Consider the following 15,632-nt stretch of genomic DNA (forward strand, 5'->3'; position numbering starts at 1 on the left):
GTCTCTGCCAGTCCTCTCTCCATTGCCTTATCTCGGGTGCGAACCCCGAGCAGTATATTCGTTGTCTTGCTTTGAAGTGTCTGCTCAACTACAAAGCAGATTCCCACAATGGGTATGTTATGTTGTTCATTCTTGTTATAGACTCAATCTGCCACAGAGAACTCGCCGATACTCTCATAAATCCATAATTCAATAAGTTAATATGCTAACGCTCTTGTTTTAAGATACTGGTACTACCCTTCCCACCGTCGTCGCCCCCGTCAGCGCGGTGCGGGCGTCTGTCGACGAGAAAGTACTCGATGAGAAGCCGCAGGTTAATACCAACACCTCAGAGAAGGCCGCTACTGAAGATGGCCATGCGGTACTTCAGGGTCTCGTCATCCCAACCGAGGAGGAGAAATCTACGTTAAGGCGTGTCGCTGGCAAGATGCCGGCAACTTGTTATTATCTCTGCGCGGTCGAGTTCGCCGAACGGGCTTCTTATTATGGATGCAACCAGGTCTACAAGAACTTCATTAGGGCCCCCTTACCTCCTGATGGCAATGGCAGTGGTGCTACAGCTCCCGGATCTGAATATACTGCCGGTGCTCTTGGTAAGGGTCCGGTAGTAGCCACCGCCATGACTGAAGCATTCAAATTCTTAGCATATGCGCTGCCAATTTACTTCGGTTGGCTCGCGGACACCAAGTACGGCCGCTTCAAGATGATTTGCTGGGGTGTTGCGATATGTGGTGTGGCTCATATTATCATGATCATTTCAGCACTTCCACCTGTGCTTCTCTCAGGCAACGCTATCGGTCCTTTTGCTCTATCTTTATGGTATGTATAATGATGTTTGTAACAAGCTATTCTCTACCTCTCTATTCACATATTGCCGTTATGGATTAGGTACTTAAAAGCTAACATTTGTGTAGTATGTCCTGATACCCCTGACTTTTATCGCCGTTGGTTGCGTTCTACGTTTCCCAGAAACAGCGAAGAAAGAAAAAATAAAATTACTTCTGAATCTCTAAACAGTATACTGACTTTTATTAGATATGCTCTCAATTGGTGCTGCTCAGTTCAAGCCTAATATTTCCCCTACCGTGATCGACCAGAGCCCTCATAAAATTGCCCATGTCATCACTGAAAAGAACGGCGAGAAGGTTATCGTGGACCCCGAGGAATCTGTCAACAGTGTGATGCTGTGGTTCTACCTGCTCATTAATGTCGGCTCTTGTTTCGGTATTGCGACGACCTACTTGGCTAAGATTGTTGGATACTGGTCGGCATACTTGATTCCTACGATTTTGTACCTGATGCTTCCACCATTGCTATGGTACTTGAACCCGCGTTTGATAAAACAACCTCCAGGAGGTTCAGACTTGGGGAATGTGTTTAGAGTCCTCGGTGATATCTTTACTCATGGTGGTTTGAAGCGTATCGGCCGTACAGGATTTTGGGAAGCCGGCAAGCCAAGTGTGCGCAAAGCCGCAGGCAGCACGAAAGTATACACATACGACGACCAATTCGTTAACGATGTACGAAGGACCTTCCAAGCTTGTGGCATCTTCCTCTTTTCGCCTATATGGCAAATCAACGACGGTGGTCTTGGTGCCGCTGCTAACGCCCTCACTGCTGGAATGGATACCAATGGTCTCCCTAACGATCTCTTGGACAACCTAAACCCAGTCTCTATTGTCCTAGGTATGAACTTACCCCCTTCGGTTTAGGGGAATAAAATGGGTTAGTAGTTAGTATCAAGGCTAACGAATATATAGCGGTACCTTTGATGAACCACGTCGTCTACCCGTTTCTGCGCAAACGCGGTATCAAATGGGGCCCCATTTCTCGAATGACCTTCGGGTTCGCGCTTGGCACAGTCGGCTCGATTGCCTATTCTATTCTTCAGTACTATGTGTATCAAACTTCACCCTGCGGCTGGAATGCTACGACATGTGCTGAGATCGTCCCTGTTGGGGAGGTTTCAGTTTCTACTGTTTCCTACGCTTGGTACGCGGTTCCTGTTATAATCAGTGCTGTTTCGGAAATCTTCGTCAACGTCACTGCCTACGGTATCGCCTATTCGCGAGCTCCTAAGAACATGAAGGGTCTTGTCTCTTCACTCAATCTTTTCATGACGGCCATCTCTGCAGCCATCGGCCTTGCGACCGCACCGGCCATCAGCGACCCCTATCTCATCTGGGCGTTTGCTGGACCGACCATTGCCGGTGCTGTACTTACCGTTGTCTTCTGGTTTACGTTCAGGCATATCGATAAAGAGGAGTTTGTCCTCAATTCTGACCTTGGGGATTTAAAGAAGGACTCGGAACGCGAAAGCGACGAAGAGAAAGCTCCCCAGCCGAAGTCAATCGACGAGAAGAAATCATAGGGCTTAGATCATGCTCCTAGGAATAGATCTGAATCATGCAAACTCTTTTATTCGGATATGTAGCTCGAGATATCTAGATAGGGAAGCGTAGCATAGTAAAATAATAAGGTACCTAACGTAAATGAACTATCTACGAGTAGATCTCAACCTAGTATTAGAACAACGAAGATGCACTCTTAATAGGATATAGTTATGGTATTGTATGCAAATGACTTCCTCACTCAACACTGGCTTGGAATATACCTTAAATACCTGGTAGGTAAGCTCAAGTTCGTCAGCTGTTGTTACTAATTCCTTCCAAGACTGGAGCTTAGCCGAGTTAACTAAATACATGGCAATTCTGACAATCCTATTGGTGTAATATAAGGGCTATTAACCCGAATAGAAAGGGGAGGCGGGGGCCGAAACTGGAGGAACGCGGCAGAGCCTCATGTGCCTAGTCTAAGAGTAAATATTTATGAAAATTTCAAAAATACCCTTGTAATTTGTTATTCCTTAAAGAGGAAGTGAGATCCGTGCCCACCCATGGAAATATCATTCAATAACTCGCTTGTTGCTGCGCTTCTTCGCTGGCCCACCTCATACCTAACCGACAGAGTACGTTGAATCGGAGCTGAGATGCGGCTGTACAAGAATTCGCTGGGGTAGGGGTAAGATGCTTGGGTGAGAACGTTGTAGTAGCAAGCTATTCTCGAAAATACCTAAACTCTGGATTTCTTCATTACTTCTACCTAGTCTGCCTAAGCTAGCCATGAGGTTGTCGCCCACATAAGTACTCCAATCCGCATGGAATTTATCCCAATCATTTGTTGGTCGCAGTTTCTTTTGGATCGAGAACCCGAGCTTCCTTATTGCTATCCTGCCAAGATGAGGCTTTCAAAACGTATATTGAGCTGGAGGTCCGGCGCTTGGCAGCCAGTATCTCCGAAAACATTGGCCGAGAACAAGATTTGGCATGCTGTGACACATGGTAAGGACGGTGAAGTTGAAGCGACTCTAAAGCAATGGGCCTACTACCTAGTAGACGAAGGCGACAAGGCCTCACTAGTGAACACTTTCAGGAACCTCGAAGAGGAAGATATCGAAAATGTTCATCCTCGAACTCAGGATATGATTAACGATATTAAAATAGGGGCTGGGTATTCTCTTCTATCTATCGCCATTTACCGGAATTTACTTGGAGACGTCAAGTTCCTAGTTCAGCAGCCTGCCATCTCCTTAAATACACCGAGCGGAAGTGAACGCCTTACACCGCTTCACATAGCTATCATCAGAGAACATTCCGATTTAGTTTTCGAAATTCTTCATAATCGCTCAACGGCACCGTCACAGCTAGTTAATACCCGTGACTATGACGGAAGAACAGCACTACACCACGCAGTAATGAAGTATGGCTGGGACGAAGAAGAGCCTACGATGAACGAAAATCATAGAGTTGTCTTACAACTGCTTAAACATGGAGCAAATATCGACGCACAGAATCGTAGTTTCCACACGCCTCTTCATCTGCTTATCATCCATGGTCCTAATCGAGAGGCGATGTCATTTGCTCAGCTCCTTCTCGAAAACGGGGCTGAAGTGAACACTAAAGATGAGTACGGTGAGATAGTCAACACTTAATACCGCGTTATTCTAGAAACTGAACGGAGTCTTTAGGTGATTCGCCCTTACATAGTGCGTGTAGACGCGGGCACCGCGGGCTCATCCGACTACTGATCGATTGGGGTGCAGATATGGATTGTCGCAACTTGGACTGGACAACACCCCAAGATCTATTCTTGAGTAGGGATGACGTATCCAAAGATGATAGGATCTTTGCTCTAGATGTATTTTCCAAGCTAAAGAAGCCAACCATGACACGCGAGAGAGTTGGGAATATCCCGCGGGGTCCTACAGAGTGCCTTGATGAGATGAGAAACATTTGTGCCGAATTCCCTGTCTACTTCCGGTATCAATGGCCTGGGCTAAACCCTAAACCAGACGGAAACACCTCCATGTCATGGATTCGAAGTGACATGAAAGTTTCTCATGTCCTTTATCCAAACCGCGAAGAAGACGAGGAGACGCTCGAACCCGTAGATGGCGGAGAGGGTTTCCTTGTCAACTGCGAGGAAAAATTCAAATCGAAAGCTTGGCTATGCTGGAAAGAAGAGTATGTGAATGGCTTAGGTGATACATACAGAGCAACTGGGCAAGAAAATGGAAAACGCGAAATCAGGAGTGTGGAAACGCGGGACCAAGAACTTGAAGATAAGAGGAAACAAGTCGAGGACGACGTGGGGAAAAATTCTTGGAGATGGATCAACTTCCCATCTAATAATGTGAGCAAAAACATCACTACAAGCGTCGGCGGATATTGGTCTAACATACGCACAGATGACATGGATCAAGGTAGAAAGGATCTTCCCGTAATGTATTTCAATCTCCTACTTGGTTGGCTAATACTTGGAAGGACTTCATTATACACAACGCTAGATATAATGAGAGCAAACAGCTAGATGGACGAACATGGCGGTTTTTCGAAGAGAATATCCGCATCCACGAGACAGACAGTTTATACTCGCGTGTTAGGATCCCCCATGCGAAGGAAAGTTCATTCAAATACCTAATACGTTGCCCGGCATAAACATGCTAGCACCGTCCGTTCATTAAAAAGCTCAATAGTAGAACCCATTCTAACGTATCGTTTAGGCCAGCAACAGCCGGGATAGGAACGATAAGACACTTCAGAGGAAGAAAGAAGGCCTAAAGACAAGTAATCAACAGCAAAATTCCTTCTCAATAACAAAGTCAGCACTAACACTAGTTCAGAGGTAGCAGATACTTCCCCGTCTAATACAACTGCCACTGAGAAAGGGCAGGACGAAAAGGAGGCAGAGCCCAGTGCAGTTCAGTCATGGAAAAACACAGATGCATTCATGCCCGGCAAGATGTTATCTTTGGTGGTAAGTCACACGCGACTTATGCGAAACTCCCTCGACACCGAGTAGTTTACATGAGATACTATAGGTACCATTTTTAGATATTGAGACAGAAGACCAAGCCCAGTCGGGCTTTGACGGCCTTGAAACACAATGTCAAAGAGTCAAGAAACTTAACGAGGTGTACTCCCCCTTTACGGGTATGCACGGTGTCCAGCACTCTCAAACACTGGACCAGATATACTACAACACCGAAAGCGATGCCACAAAGTTGCATACGGAGAAGGAACAAGTGATATACAGATGGTCCGAGAGAAGAAATACGGAAAGGAAACAGTTTCAAGAGCACCAAGAGCGCAGCAGTACTTCTGCTTCACCAAGAGAATCAAGTAGTACTAACCAACCTACGCCGCAAAAGAAGTTGTCGCTCTTATCTCAAAAACTATGGCAGGGGTTACGAGGCCAACAAGAGCAGCCGCAACGACCACAGCAGCTCAACCAAGCGCGAACTAAAGGGCAAAGCAATGCTTCTATTTCACCGGGAGACTCAAGCGGTAGTGGCCAATCTATGCTTCGACGGAAGTTGTCGGGATTATCCCATAAATTATGGCAGAAATTATGGGGTCAACAAGAGCAACATCAGCAGTTGAATACGTCAAAAGTGATAGACACGCAACAACTAGATACAGACCCCATAACACCAAGGAGACACGGCGGTAGAAACGCTAAAAATGCCAACGCCAAACGTATCCGCGAGGATCCTTCGCCGAAGTGGCTAATGTCCCGGCAGCTGTGGCTATGGAAACTTGATGATAGTAAGTAGAGGAGATGTGTCTTGATATAGGTATTCGTATGGTATGGGCTGATTATTATACTTAATCAAAAGATACAATTATCACGGCGATACCGTCTCGAGCAAACGGAATGACGGCCGATACCCTTCTCGAGACGATACGCCAGGGTAACCTGGATGTCCTCATGACGCCGAATGACCTCATTAAGCGCATACTATATGAGACAGTATCGTTCCTTGACGAATTCAGGTGGGCGGGACTTGGTAATCATATCTTGGATATTTTCGAGGGCGAGATTGCGACTGAGGTAGATCTTCAACCAGATTTCCCCAGTAGACAGCTAAGCTAAACCAGCCTTGTACCTAGACGGACCGAGAAGCTGGGTTCTTTAAGAACTTTAGCAGCGGCAATTGGAGTCCAAATAACGTCAACGGGCTTATACAAGAAGCTGCCCACTGCACCTATCGTGTCAGGGACATCCGAGACGAGCTTCATCTGCTACGGCAAGTCTTCGAGACACAAGCCAAGGTAGTTACGGATTTTGCGGCAATATTCTGGCCTAGTAGTAGTACCTCCGGAAATCAAAAACAAGCAAATCTCGCTTCGAGAGATTTGCGGGAGAGCTTCGTTCGCGATTGTGGTCTCCAGTCGCTCATCCAACGTGTCAGACGAATGGAAAGCGATGCGTCAACCACACTTGAGGGGGTAGGTATATTATGAGCGGGGAACCCAAGTTCTCCCTATATTGTTTTTCTTTTCCTTCCATCCAAACAGTGCTTTTCATTAGGTAGTTGTACTGACTGTGATATCCACCTAGTTGAGTACCATCATTCAAGCAATGCAGGCCCAGGCATCTCTCAAGGAAGCCGAACAATCACGGTTCTTGAATCTCATGATTCTACCTTTCACAATTATAACAGTCATATTTGTGAGCTTAAATAATTCTTCTTTCGTGACCACATAACGACCTCGCTAATATGTAAATTGGACGAATAGACCCCGCTCTCTTTCCTCACGAGCCTCTTCGCAGTGAATACTCTGGGTTTCCCGCACAACGACGATGGTGAACTACGATTGCCCGCCTCGTGGTTTTCTTGGAGAATGAGTACGTCGCTACCTACCTAGGTATTAAGTGCTAATATCCCCTCATTCTAACCGCGTCTTAGTCGTCGGCGAGGTTTCTTCTCTGCTTCCCCTGGGGCTGTTGGTCCTCTTGATATACTTTTGGTATGGGAATGAGAGTGGTAAGTCTTACATGCTGCCGCAGGGACAACTTGACATTTTCAAGAGCTAAATGCGGATAGATAACGTTTCCTCGCCAAATACGGCACGGAAACGTTCAAGCCTAGGCAGAGAAGTGAATCAGGAACAGCGACGATATGCTGATGTTTAACGTGGACACTAGGTACGGCGATCGTAACTCGAATCCACCCTTAAGGCCCTTAAGGTTTCCAAGTAAATAGAAGCTGTGTATTGGGTAGGTTAAGGGTTTAATATATAATCAAACTCGAAGTGCTGTGTATCGTCGAAAAGATATTTATTAGAGACAGCCAACGCCCCTATAAGCTGTAGATTCTCATATGGGACAAATACGAGGGAAATCCTGGAGATGGTCGCTCAAGTTTCCCTGACTGTTTACTAGTAACATCTTTAGATAACTTGGATTATATGTCCCGAAGCACTGCTTATAGTGTAGCTACCGAGTGATCACGTGGATCAGGTATTAAAACCAGCAGGTTTCTAAAACAATCGTGAGCCATATAATCGGGATATATTTATGATGGATATGGGGTTACGGTGGTATTGGCGGGCGCTAATCCCTGGCTGGGTTTGGGCGACCTCATTGGTACTAAACGCGGCCGGATGACGACCTTGTCGACCTTGTTTTTAGCCATGGTAGGGTGAGATGGTTCCCAAATCGGTTTCAAGTACGATGGATGATAGTGATTAGGCCAATCAATTATATGCTGCATGGTGATGATTCAAGATGGTGACGATTCAAGTTATAATAATCGTTGCAGGTGTGATGCTACAATTGCCGCCTTGGGGGCGAAGCGCTGCCGAGTTGTCACAAGTCGAATGCTTTTTATTGCCAAATGTTAGTGGCCGTAGGTATATACTATACCGGCTATATATGTGGCTGCAAATGTTCAGTATCTAGCAGCGTATCAATCAACCTCAGCGGTTAACCTGCTTTAGCTTGCTTCGTTGCTCGTTGACATCACTTGGTCGCATTCTCTTAGCGCGGAGACGCGATGCAACTCTCCTTACGTTATGCAGGGTTGGTTATTCGAAGGGGGAATACCTGAAAGTGTTCAAGATCGGCGTTGGTCGAGATCTCATTCGAACCTGGAACTTAGATCGAGCCGTCAGCACAAACATGTAGGTTAGTTTGGTAGCCAAGACCTCTCCGGCTGCTTCGGAAACCGACGTACATAACGCCTCTATGTATCAAAGATGTTGCTGTAAGTATCGTGAATATTTTATACACAGCCTAAGAATATAGGTTTTATATAAGTGAATGCATATATTTTATATTTACCTACCTTATCTAGGTATTCGATGCGACTGTATTACATAGCACATAAGAACGTAGTGTAAGAACGGGAATCCTACAGCTGGATACGAAGTACGGAATGATTGAATCTGACCTTAAATCCAACGTGGAGTTTGTGAAAATGGTCGGGGTCCGGTGCCACACAAATGGTAACACTGATAGGTCTCGGCAACAGCCATACTCCGATCCGACACTCAGCTTTTGTTGGCTAGCCTGCTAGCTGAGCCCCGAAGTAGTGCGTATTCAAAAAGCACTAACAAACACTAACCATACAGCATGTACTTGAACATCGCTGCATACCTCATGTAATGCACATGCAGACATGTAGTACGTAAGGCGCTAGTCCCTGCAAAATACACTAACTTACGGGCTGTCGTCCAGGCGATCAACACTTGAGATCGGACGGCGGAAAGTCCTTCCCAACAGCCTATTCGACAAGTAACTTTCGAAGTTACGTATCTTCCAATGCTAGGTTCGTTTATATTGGTTTGCTCTTGTTTTCACACCTCGTTAATTGTTTTGTTTTTACATTGCGCTTCCAACCTCTCTCTTTTCCATGTTAGCTAGGTATCCAGCATAGAATGCTCCAAAGCCGCTTTTCGATCCTACTTAGCGATTACGACCCGAGAGAGTACCAAGCTTCCTTGTTCCTTGTTAACCGTCGTTTCATGAGCCAGGCCGGTTCAATATCGCCTACGACCGCCTACGACCGCCTACGTCCTAGTCACTACAGTCTGTAGTCACTAAGTTCTACTCCCGCTACAAGTCGTCCCATAATATCGGAAACCCCTACGAATTTCGCAACGTATCCCTTTCGTTACACAACTAATAACTCCTGATTTACTACTACGAAAGACTCGTATATTGACAGTTTCCTCCCGATGAATTGATCTTCTAGCCTTTCCTGCACTCCATATCCTGATACGATTAACCTTCCGCTGCCGCTTAAGTCCTAGCTCAAAGTTCACCCATTTAGAGTTGGACTATCCCGTCGATCTTCAACTGTGTTTGTAACTTAAGTCCTACGTTGGGAACGATACGGCGACGACTCTAATAAATTTGAATCGCCTTCACGAGAACATCAGAACTCCTGCGCTGTCCATCTACCTTCCCATGTTTAGAGGATTCGAACTGCGCGATCTGCACAAACCATCTATATACGATTGTCCTACGCTTTGCGAAAGCTAGAGTTTCCCCCACAATAAACGAACGATTCAGTAAATACGTAAAATCCATATATATTCCTAGGCGGCCGTTTTTCGCCGTTCTTGCGGCTCTGATATGGACCAGACGGGGCAGCTCCTCGTCGCGGCCAACCACATATACGCCAGAGCAAACGAGACAAGCACTGACCCCGCGAAAGAAACCCGACCACCCGCCTACAAGGCCATCGGTATATCATTGGCGATTGCGTCTGGTTGCTTCATCGGTGTATCATTTGTGTTAAAAAAGGTTGGATTGCTCAAAGCAAACGAAAAATACAATGAGGTCGCCGGCGAGGGTTATGGCTATCTTAAGAACGTCTTTTGGTGGGGTGGAATGACTTTGATGATTATCGGCGAGCTTTGCAACTTCGCCGCCTACGCCTTCACAGATGCCATCTTGGTAACGTCCCTGGGAGCTTTATCAGTCGTCATCACCGCCATTCTCTCAGCTATATTCCTAAAAGAGAGGTTGAGCATGGTCGGCAAGGTTGCATGCTTTCTCTGCATAGTTGGATCCGTGATTATTGTCTTAAATGCCCCTGAGGAATCTTCTGTAGCGACTATCCAGGAGTTGCAGAAATTCGTCGTCACGCCGGGTTTTCTAAGTTACATCGGTGTTATTATAGTTGGTTGTGCTTTCGTTGCGTTCTGGGTTGCGCCACGATACGGTAAGAAAAATATGTTTCCGTATATCTCGGTCTGTAGTTGGATCGGGGGTTTGAGTGTCGTCGCTACCCAGGGTCTTGGTGCTGCTATTGTTGCGCAGGCCGGCGGCACTCCTCAGTTTAATCAGTGGTTTCTATACATTGTTCTGGTCTTCGTAATAGCGACACTGCTGACGGAGATTATTTATTTAAATGTGAGTTTATTGCAATTATATGGTAGAGGTATTCTAACATTTTTATAGAAAGCACTCAACCTGTTCAATGCAGCTATGGTTACTCCGACTTATTATGTTTATTTCACAAGTACGACTATGATTACTTCGGCGGTCCTCTTCCAAGGGTTCAAAGGTACCGCGATGCAAATTGTTACGGTGGTCATGGGATTTCTTACTATCTGCGCTGGTGTTGTCCTGTTGCAATTGTCCAAGTCCGCCAAAGATGTGCCAGATGCTGCCCTTTTCGCCGGGGACTTGGACCAAATTCAGACAATTGCCGAGCAAGAGCAGCCCGAAACCGAACCCAAAGCCGACGCCATTCGTGGAACCGCCGCCATTGTACGGCGCATTTCTCTTGCTCGACAGAAGATGGAAGAAGAGGAATTCCGGCGACTTCGCGAAGAAAAGGAAATGGAGCGTCTTGCGCCAGTCAGCGAAGATGGCCAACAGTTATACGAGTGGGATGGATTAAGACGGAGAAGGGCTACACTTGGAAGTTATAGGAGTCGTGGGACAACATCACCGAGTGTTCCCAACACGCCAGCTCATCCGCCTTTAGGCAGGTCAAGATTTTTTACCGAGGAAGAATTGGCGGAAGAGCGTAGTCGCCAAATGTCACCGGGTGTGCTATCGAGCATAGCCGGTACTATTCGAAGTCGGGCGAGGAGCGTTTTGCTACCAGGACACCCCGAGTTTTCCCAGGACACTCACGACCCTAGGATCCAAAGTCCGATGCACCCGGTACAGTTGACTGATATTGCTGTTCCGGGTCAGAAATACGCAAACGAAGCTAGTCCATATAGCACTAGTCACGGCCATGTTTACGGTCTCCCGGATAGCCTGCGGAGGACTGAATACGAAGGGGCTACTAGTATAGCTTCTGGTAGCACTGGGCGTCATATCCAGTTTACAGAGACGCCGAAGCCAAGTGCCAGCGTATCTTCTCTGGCACCGCCGACACCGCCGCCTCACGGGGAGGTCCCTGTAGCACGTCGGCAGTTCTCGTTCCAAAATGTATTCCGTCGGCATCAAGCTGACAGTGTACAGGAGCAAGCACTGCCGTCGCCGAGGAACTCGTCGTCGCGTCACGGGATAGGATCGCGGGGTTACTCGAGCCGGCTGGTACAGGCGGAGAATATAAGTGAGGAAGAAAGATTAGGCCTCGTTAAGGATGATTCACACTCGATGCCCACGGCACCTCGGTATGATGAGGATGATTACGACGACGGTGAAGAAAGTGAAGATGATTCATATTCGGACGATAAGAGAGCGGAGCGATATGGCAAGGGCATAACTAACAGTCCGCCAAGGAGAAGAAGCGACGATAAAGAAACCGAGTACGAAGATTACGAGTCGAGAAGGTGGAATAGAGTTCGTAGCGATAGCGAGGATACGACATACCGTAGTTCACCACCACGACCGCCAGGGCATAATCCGCCTCGGGGTAGAGATGATGCCTTCATCTGAGGCCATGATAAAAGATCATGAGATATGAATGATGCTGCATCTATTCATTTTTGTTTATCGGGCGGTTACATTTGCATACTTTGTTGGCGGTCCAGCTGGAAAAGGATGCTTGAATCGTCATGTTTAGAACTGCGCTTATTAGGGAAGAACTTCTAGGGCGGGGAACAATACGTTGCATTGGATTACGGTTGGAGATAGACATGTGTTTGCATCAATAGCAGGAGTTGGATACATATAAGGAAACGATTGTATTATAGAGCTACCTTGGGTGGGTATAGATAGTATCAGCCGGTGAGATGACCATCGGAGACGTGTACATGTCTACACATGTCTACACGTGTAAGCGGCTTTTATGGCAAGTCGAGAACTGGAAAACAAACAAAATTCTATGTCACTACCCGATTCGATAAGCTTAATGATCCTTTTTGCCTTCTATTAATGTTAGGAAAAAAAGAACTACCTGCCTACCTAGGTAGTTGACTATAGCGTTGATGATATAAAAAGAGCTAGTTGCGTTAAAGTACATATTATACACTTATACCCGGGCCGTATTCTAAAATTAAACATCAAGATCGGAATGGTGCCATTAGTGTATTTCTACGCTGTGGCGCAAGTTACCGAGATAATGTTTAGGTTAGGTACCTAGCCTAGCGTTCGGATGCCAGGTAACATTGACGAAACCGCTTGTATTTCCGCGCTAATAAGCGCTAAATCAAGTAGAGCAGGTGCATATGTACAAGGTACCTAGGTACATATAGTCTGCGATTACATAATAACCCCAGATCAACTCAGGAACCTTACATTAATAGGTACAGGAAAGGTTACAATTAGCTTTTATCCTACCTATCAGCTATTAACTATAGTAAGCGCAATTAATGGGACAACAATTTCCATCCCGGTTCTAGAAGTTTAACGCGTTTTATTGGTTTCTTCCTACAACGTAAACTTGCGAATAATCTTCCTAGGTAAACATTAGTGTCACGCATCCAAACATTTTTCTTTAACAGCACATACACTAGGTATATTAGCTACACTAGAATGGACCCCTCCACTTCATTTGGTCCTTGTAGGATTTGTTACGGGTCCTTTCGCGTGCTTGGCATTTCAGGGGCACTTAACCCTTGAAATGAATACACTACGGTTGCCTAGATGTCTAAGACCCTACCTAATCTCTCCCTGCTCCCTGTTGGTCATGGCGGATCTTTGTCTTTCGGCTCGCTGCGCCGTGCCAGCCAACTGGTACATCTAATGTAGGCCAGGTCACTTTAATTTGCATATATTATCCGCTTGACGCCATCCGACTCTCATAAAAAAAAAGCATTGTCCCCATCATCTCCCTTGGCAATGCCATTGTTACATACCTGCTTCCCGCCCTCAGTAGGGCTTTTGGTATATTATCTATGAGAGGATCACCGGTTGCAAGGCCGTTAACGCGTCCCGGTTCGGCATGGGACGAAAGACGTATGGATTTCCGTCGCGCTCGATCTAAGCTCGCCGCGATGATGGTGGTGGACCGCGACTGGCTGTTGCACTACCTACATCATCGCCTAGTAAGGCGATTAATCGTTATAGGCATAGTTTTTATCGGCCTTTTCATGGTTATCTTTGAGGTGACCCATCACGAACTATATCGATCAACACCCTTTCAACCTCTAGGCGGCCTTCTGGCGTCTGATGAGCCCGACGACCTAGCCGGAAAATGTACCACTTGGCCCGTGGACAAGAAGGGCCAATACACACCAATTCCACGAAATAGCACAGCAGGACTCAAGAGCCATGGCCCCGAAGGTGGGTGGAAGAAGCCTGAGGGTGTCAAAATTGTCGCGCTGGTCTTCTACGGCCGCAAGAGAACGGTTGACTTCTTAGACTGTTATCTACAACAAAACCTCGCCGCAAATGGGGGATATCTCGACGAAATTCGGTTCATGGTGCATACAAACAACGAAGACGATCTCGAATACTTGAACGGCCTTGTTTCGGAGAGGAAAGAGCACTATCACATCGTAGAAGCTGGTACCTGTGAAGGATCAAGTTATGGGTGTATATGGGACTCAGTCGTGGAGGACAATACTATCTACGTGAAGATCGACGACGATATTGTAGGTTATTCCTGTGACTGCCGATAACCATGAAATGAGGGTTTCTAACTCGGTCTGTTCTAGATTTTTATCCACCCGGATGCTATTCCTCAGTTGGTTCATACCCGGATCGCAATTCCCTACCCCTTTGCCATTTCTGCGAATTTAGTCAATAGCCCTCTTACGGGTTATGAGCACTTCCATGTTGGTGCTATCCACGCCTTTCGGCCTGACCCGAGTGAAGAGCCGTCATATAATGCCACCGACTCGTGGCGACCATCCGAAAAGAGCCGCTTTCCAGCTTCAAGCCTGCCAGAGCTCAAGATCAGCAACCTCAAGAGTATAGCCATGGATGATGAGATCTACCCCAAACCCCCATATAACGGTCACCCATTCCTTTTATTACCGGACGCCCCCTTTGATCTGATGAAGACTCCGATGGGGCTCAATTATCTACGTGGAGGCGATAAGGGCGTCGAGACCATGTACGAGGCGGCCTGGAAATCCTGGGCTATTGCGAGCCAGCAGCAATACTCGTTATTGAAAAACCTGGAAGATAATGCTATCTCACGTTACTTCTTCGGATCGCCGATGGAGTTCCCTAACCTTACGAACATGACAAACTCATCCACACCGATACTGAAGTACCAGGCACAAAATAAGGGAGGTCCTGGAGCAGAACAGCTGTACAATACCCAATACAAGCGCTATAACCTCAACTTCGTGGCGTTATGGGGCCACGACATCAAGAACTCGCTTCCGATCGCGGAAGACGACGAGCAAGACATCACGGTTACGATCCCGAAGCGAACGCGCCGACCGTTCATCATCGATACACGCGCCGTAGTCGGGCACCTGAGTTTTTACCCGCAGCACGACGGAGTAAAAACTACCGATCTACTAGATCGATGGCGAAGTTTTGCCAACGAGATGATATGTACACCACATAATCAAAAGAAGCCGTTCGATGTTCGGTGTCCGGGGTTTGAGGATGAGGACCATAAATAGAAAGATGTACAATGGGAAACGTATAATGATGAAACTTTTCTAATTCGTGGCGTATGATTTGTCTGTCAGTGAGGAGTTCCCATAATGTAATGTGTAAAGGACTCGAGATGAATGAATGCGGATGATTGTAATATCATACCTACGTGGAAGCAAATAGTCAGCAGTCATTTTTTCGTCATTGCGTTTGACTACCCCTATTCGATCCTGGGTCCGAACTAAAACCGAGGCCGTAATTGATGTAGTTTGTCAGTTGTAAATCAAAGATACTTTGTGTGCGTCTTGTCTTACTTACCTAGTCACCTTTAATGAAGCGTGCTATATATAAAGTTTCCGGTATCCATCAGCACGTGG

At 46.6% G+C, this 15,632-nt stretch overlaps 4 protein-coding genes across 4 annotated transcripts; all 4 read left to right on the forward strand.

The window, feature by feature from the left end:
• F5Y00DRAFT_240957 (POT family-domain-containing protein) lies at positions 1 to 2,487 on the forward strand. Its single transcript, XM_048008314.1, has 4 exons — positions 1 to 112; positions 225 to 818; positions 1,036 to 1,686; positions 1,761 to 2,487. Exons 1-4 carry the CDS (start codon positions 109 to 111, stop codon positions 2,369 to 2,371), a joined length of 1,860 nt encoding a protein of 619 aa, XP_047863431.1. The 5' UTR covers positions 1 to 108; the 3' UTR covers positions 2,372 to 2,487.
• Positions 2,488 to 3,238: 751 nt separating this feature from the next.
• Positions 3,239 to 7,670, forward strand: F5Y00DRAFT_271059 (uncharacterized protein; the record flags this gene model as incomplete). The annotated part of the gene is made up of 13 exons (XM_048012724.1): positions 3,239 to 3,971; positions 4,028 to 4,692; positions 4,748 to 4,762; positions 4,824 to 4,937; positions 5,063 to 5,126; positions 5,183 to 5,316; positions 5,381 to 6,107; positions 6,179 to 6,393; positions 6,453 to 6,791; positions 6,904 to 7,014; positions 7,083 to 7,191; positions 7,253 to 7,330; positions 7,391 to 7,670. 13 exons carry the CDS (start codon positions 3,239 to 3,241, stop codon positions 7,477 to 7,479), a joined length of 3,393 nt encoding a protein of 1,130 aa, XP_047863432.1. The 3' UTR covers positions 7,480 to 7,670.
• Positions 7,671 to 9,654: 1,984 nt separating this feature from the next.
• F5Y00DRAFT_115327 (DUF803-domain-containing protein) lies at positions 9,655 to 12,215 on the forward strand. Its single transcript, XM_048003952.1, has 2 exons — positions 9,655 to 10,707; positions 10,756 to 12,215. Exons 1-2 carry the CDS (start codon positions 9,925 to 9,927, stop codon positions 12,193 to 12,195), a joined length of 2,223 nt encoding a protein of 740 aa, XP_047863433.1. The 5' UTR covers positions 9,655 to 9,924; the 3' UTR covers positions 12,196 to 12,215.
• Positions 12,216 to 13,697: 1,482 nt separating this feature from the next.
• Positions 13,698 to 15,281, forward strand: F5Y00DRAFT_253893 (uncharacterized protein; the record flags this gene model as incomplete). Its single annotated transcript, XM_048010110.1, has 2 exons — positions 13,698 to 14,294; positions 14,358 to 15,281. 2 exons carry the CDS (start codon positions 13,698 to 13,700, stop codon positions 15,279 to 15,281), a joined length of 1,521 nt encoding a protein of 506 aa, XP_047863434.1.
• Between the last annotated feature and the right edge of the window lie 351 nt (positions 15,282 to 15,632).

Source organism: Daldinia vernicosa (assembly GCF_022497035.1).
Source record: "Daldinia vernicosa strain CBS 139.73 unplaced genomic scaffold F5Y00scaffold_33, whole genome shotgun sequence".
NCBI lineage: Eukaryota > Fungi > Ascomycota > Sordariomycetes > Xylariales > Hypoxylaceae > Daldinia > Daldinia vernicosa.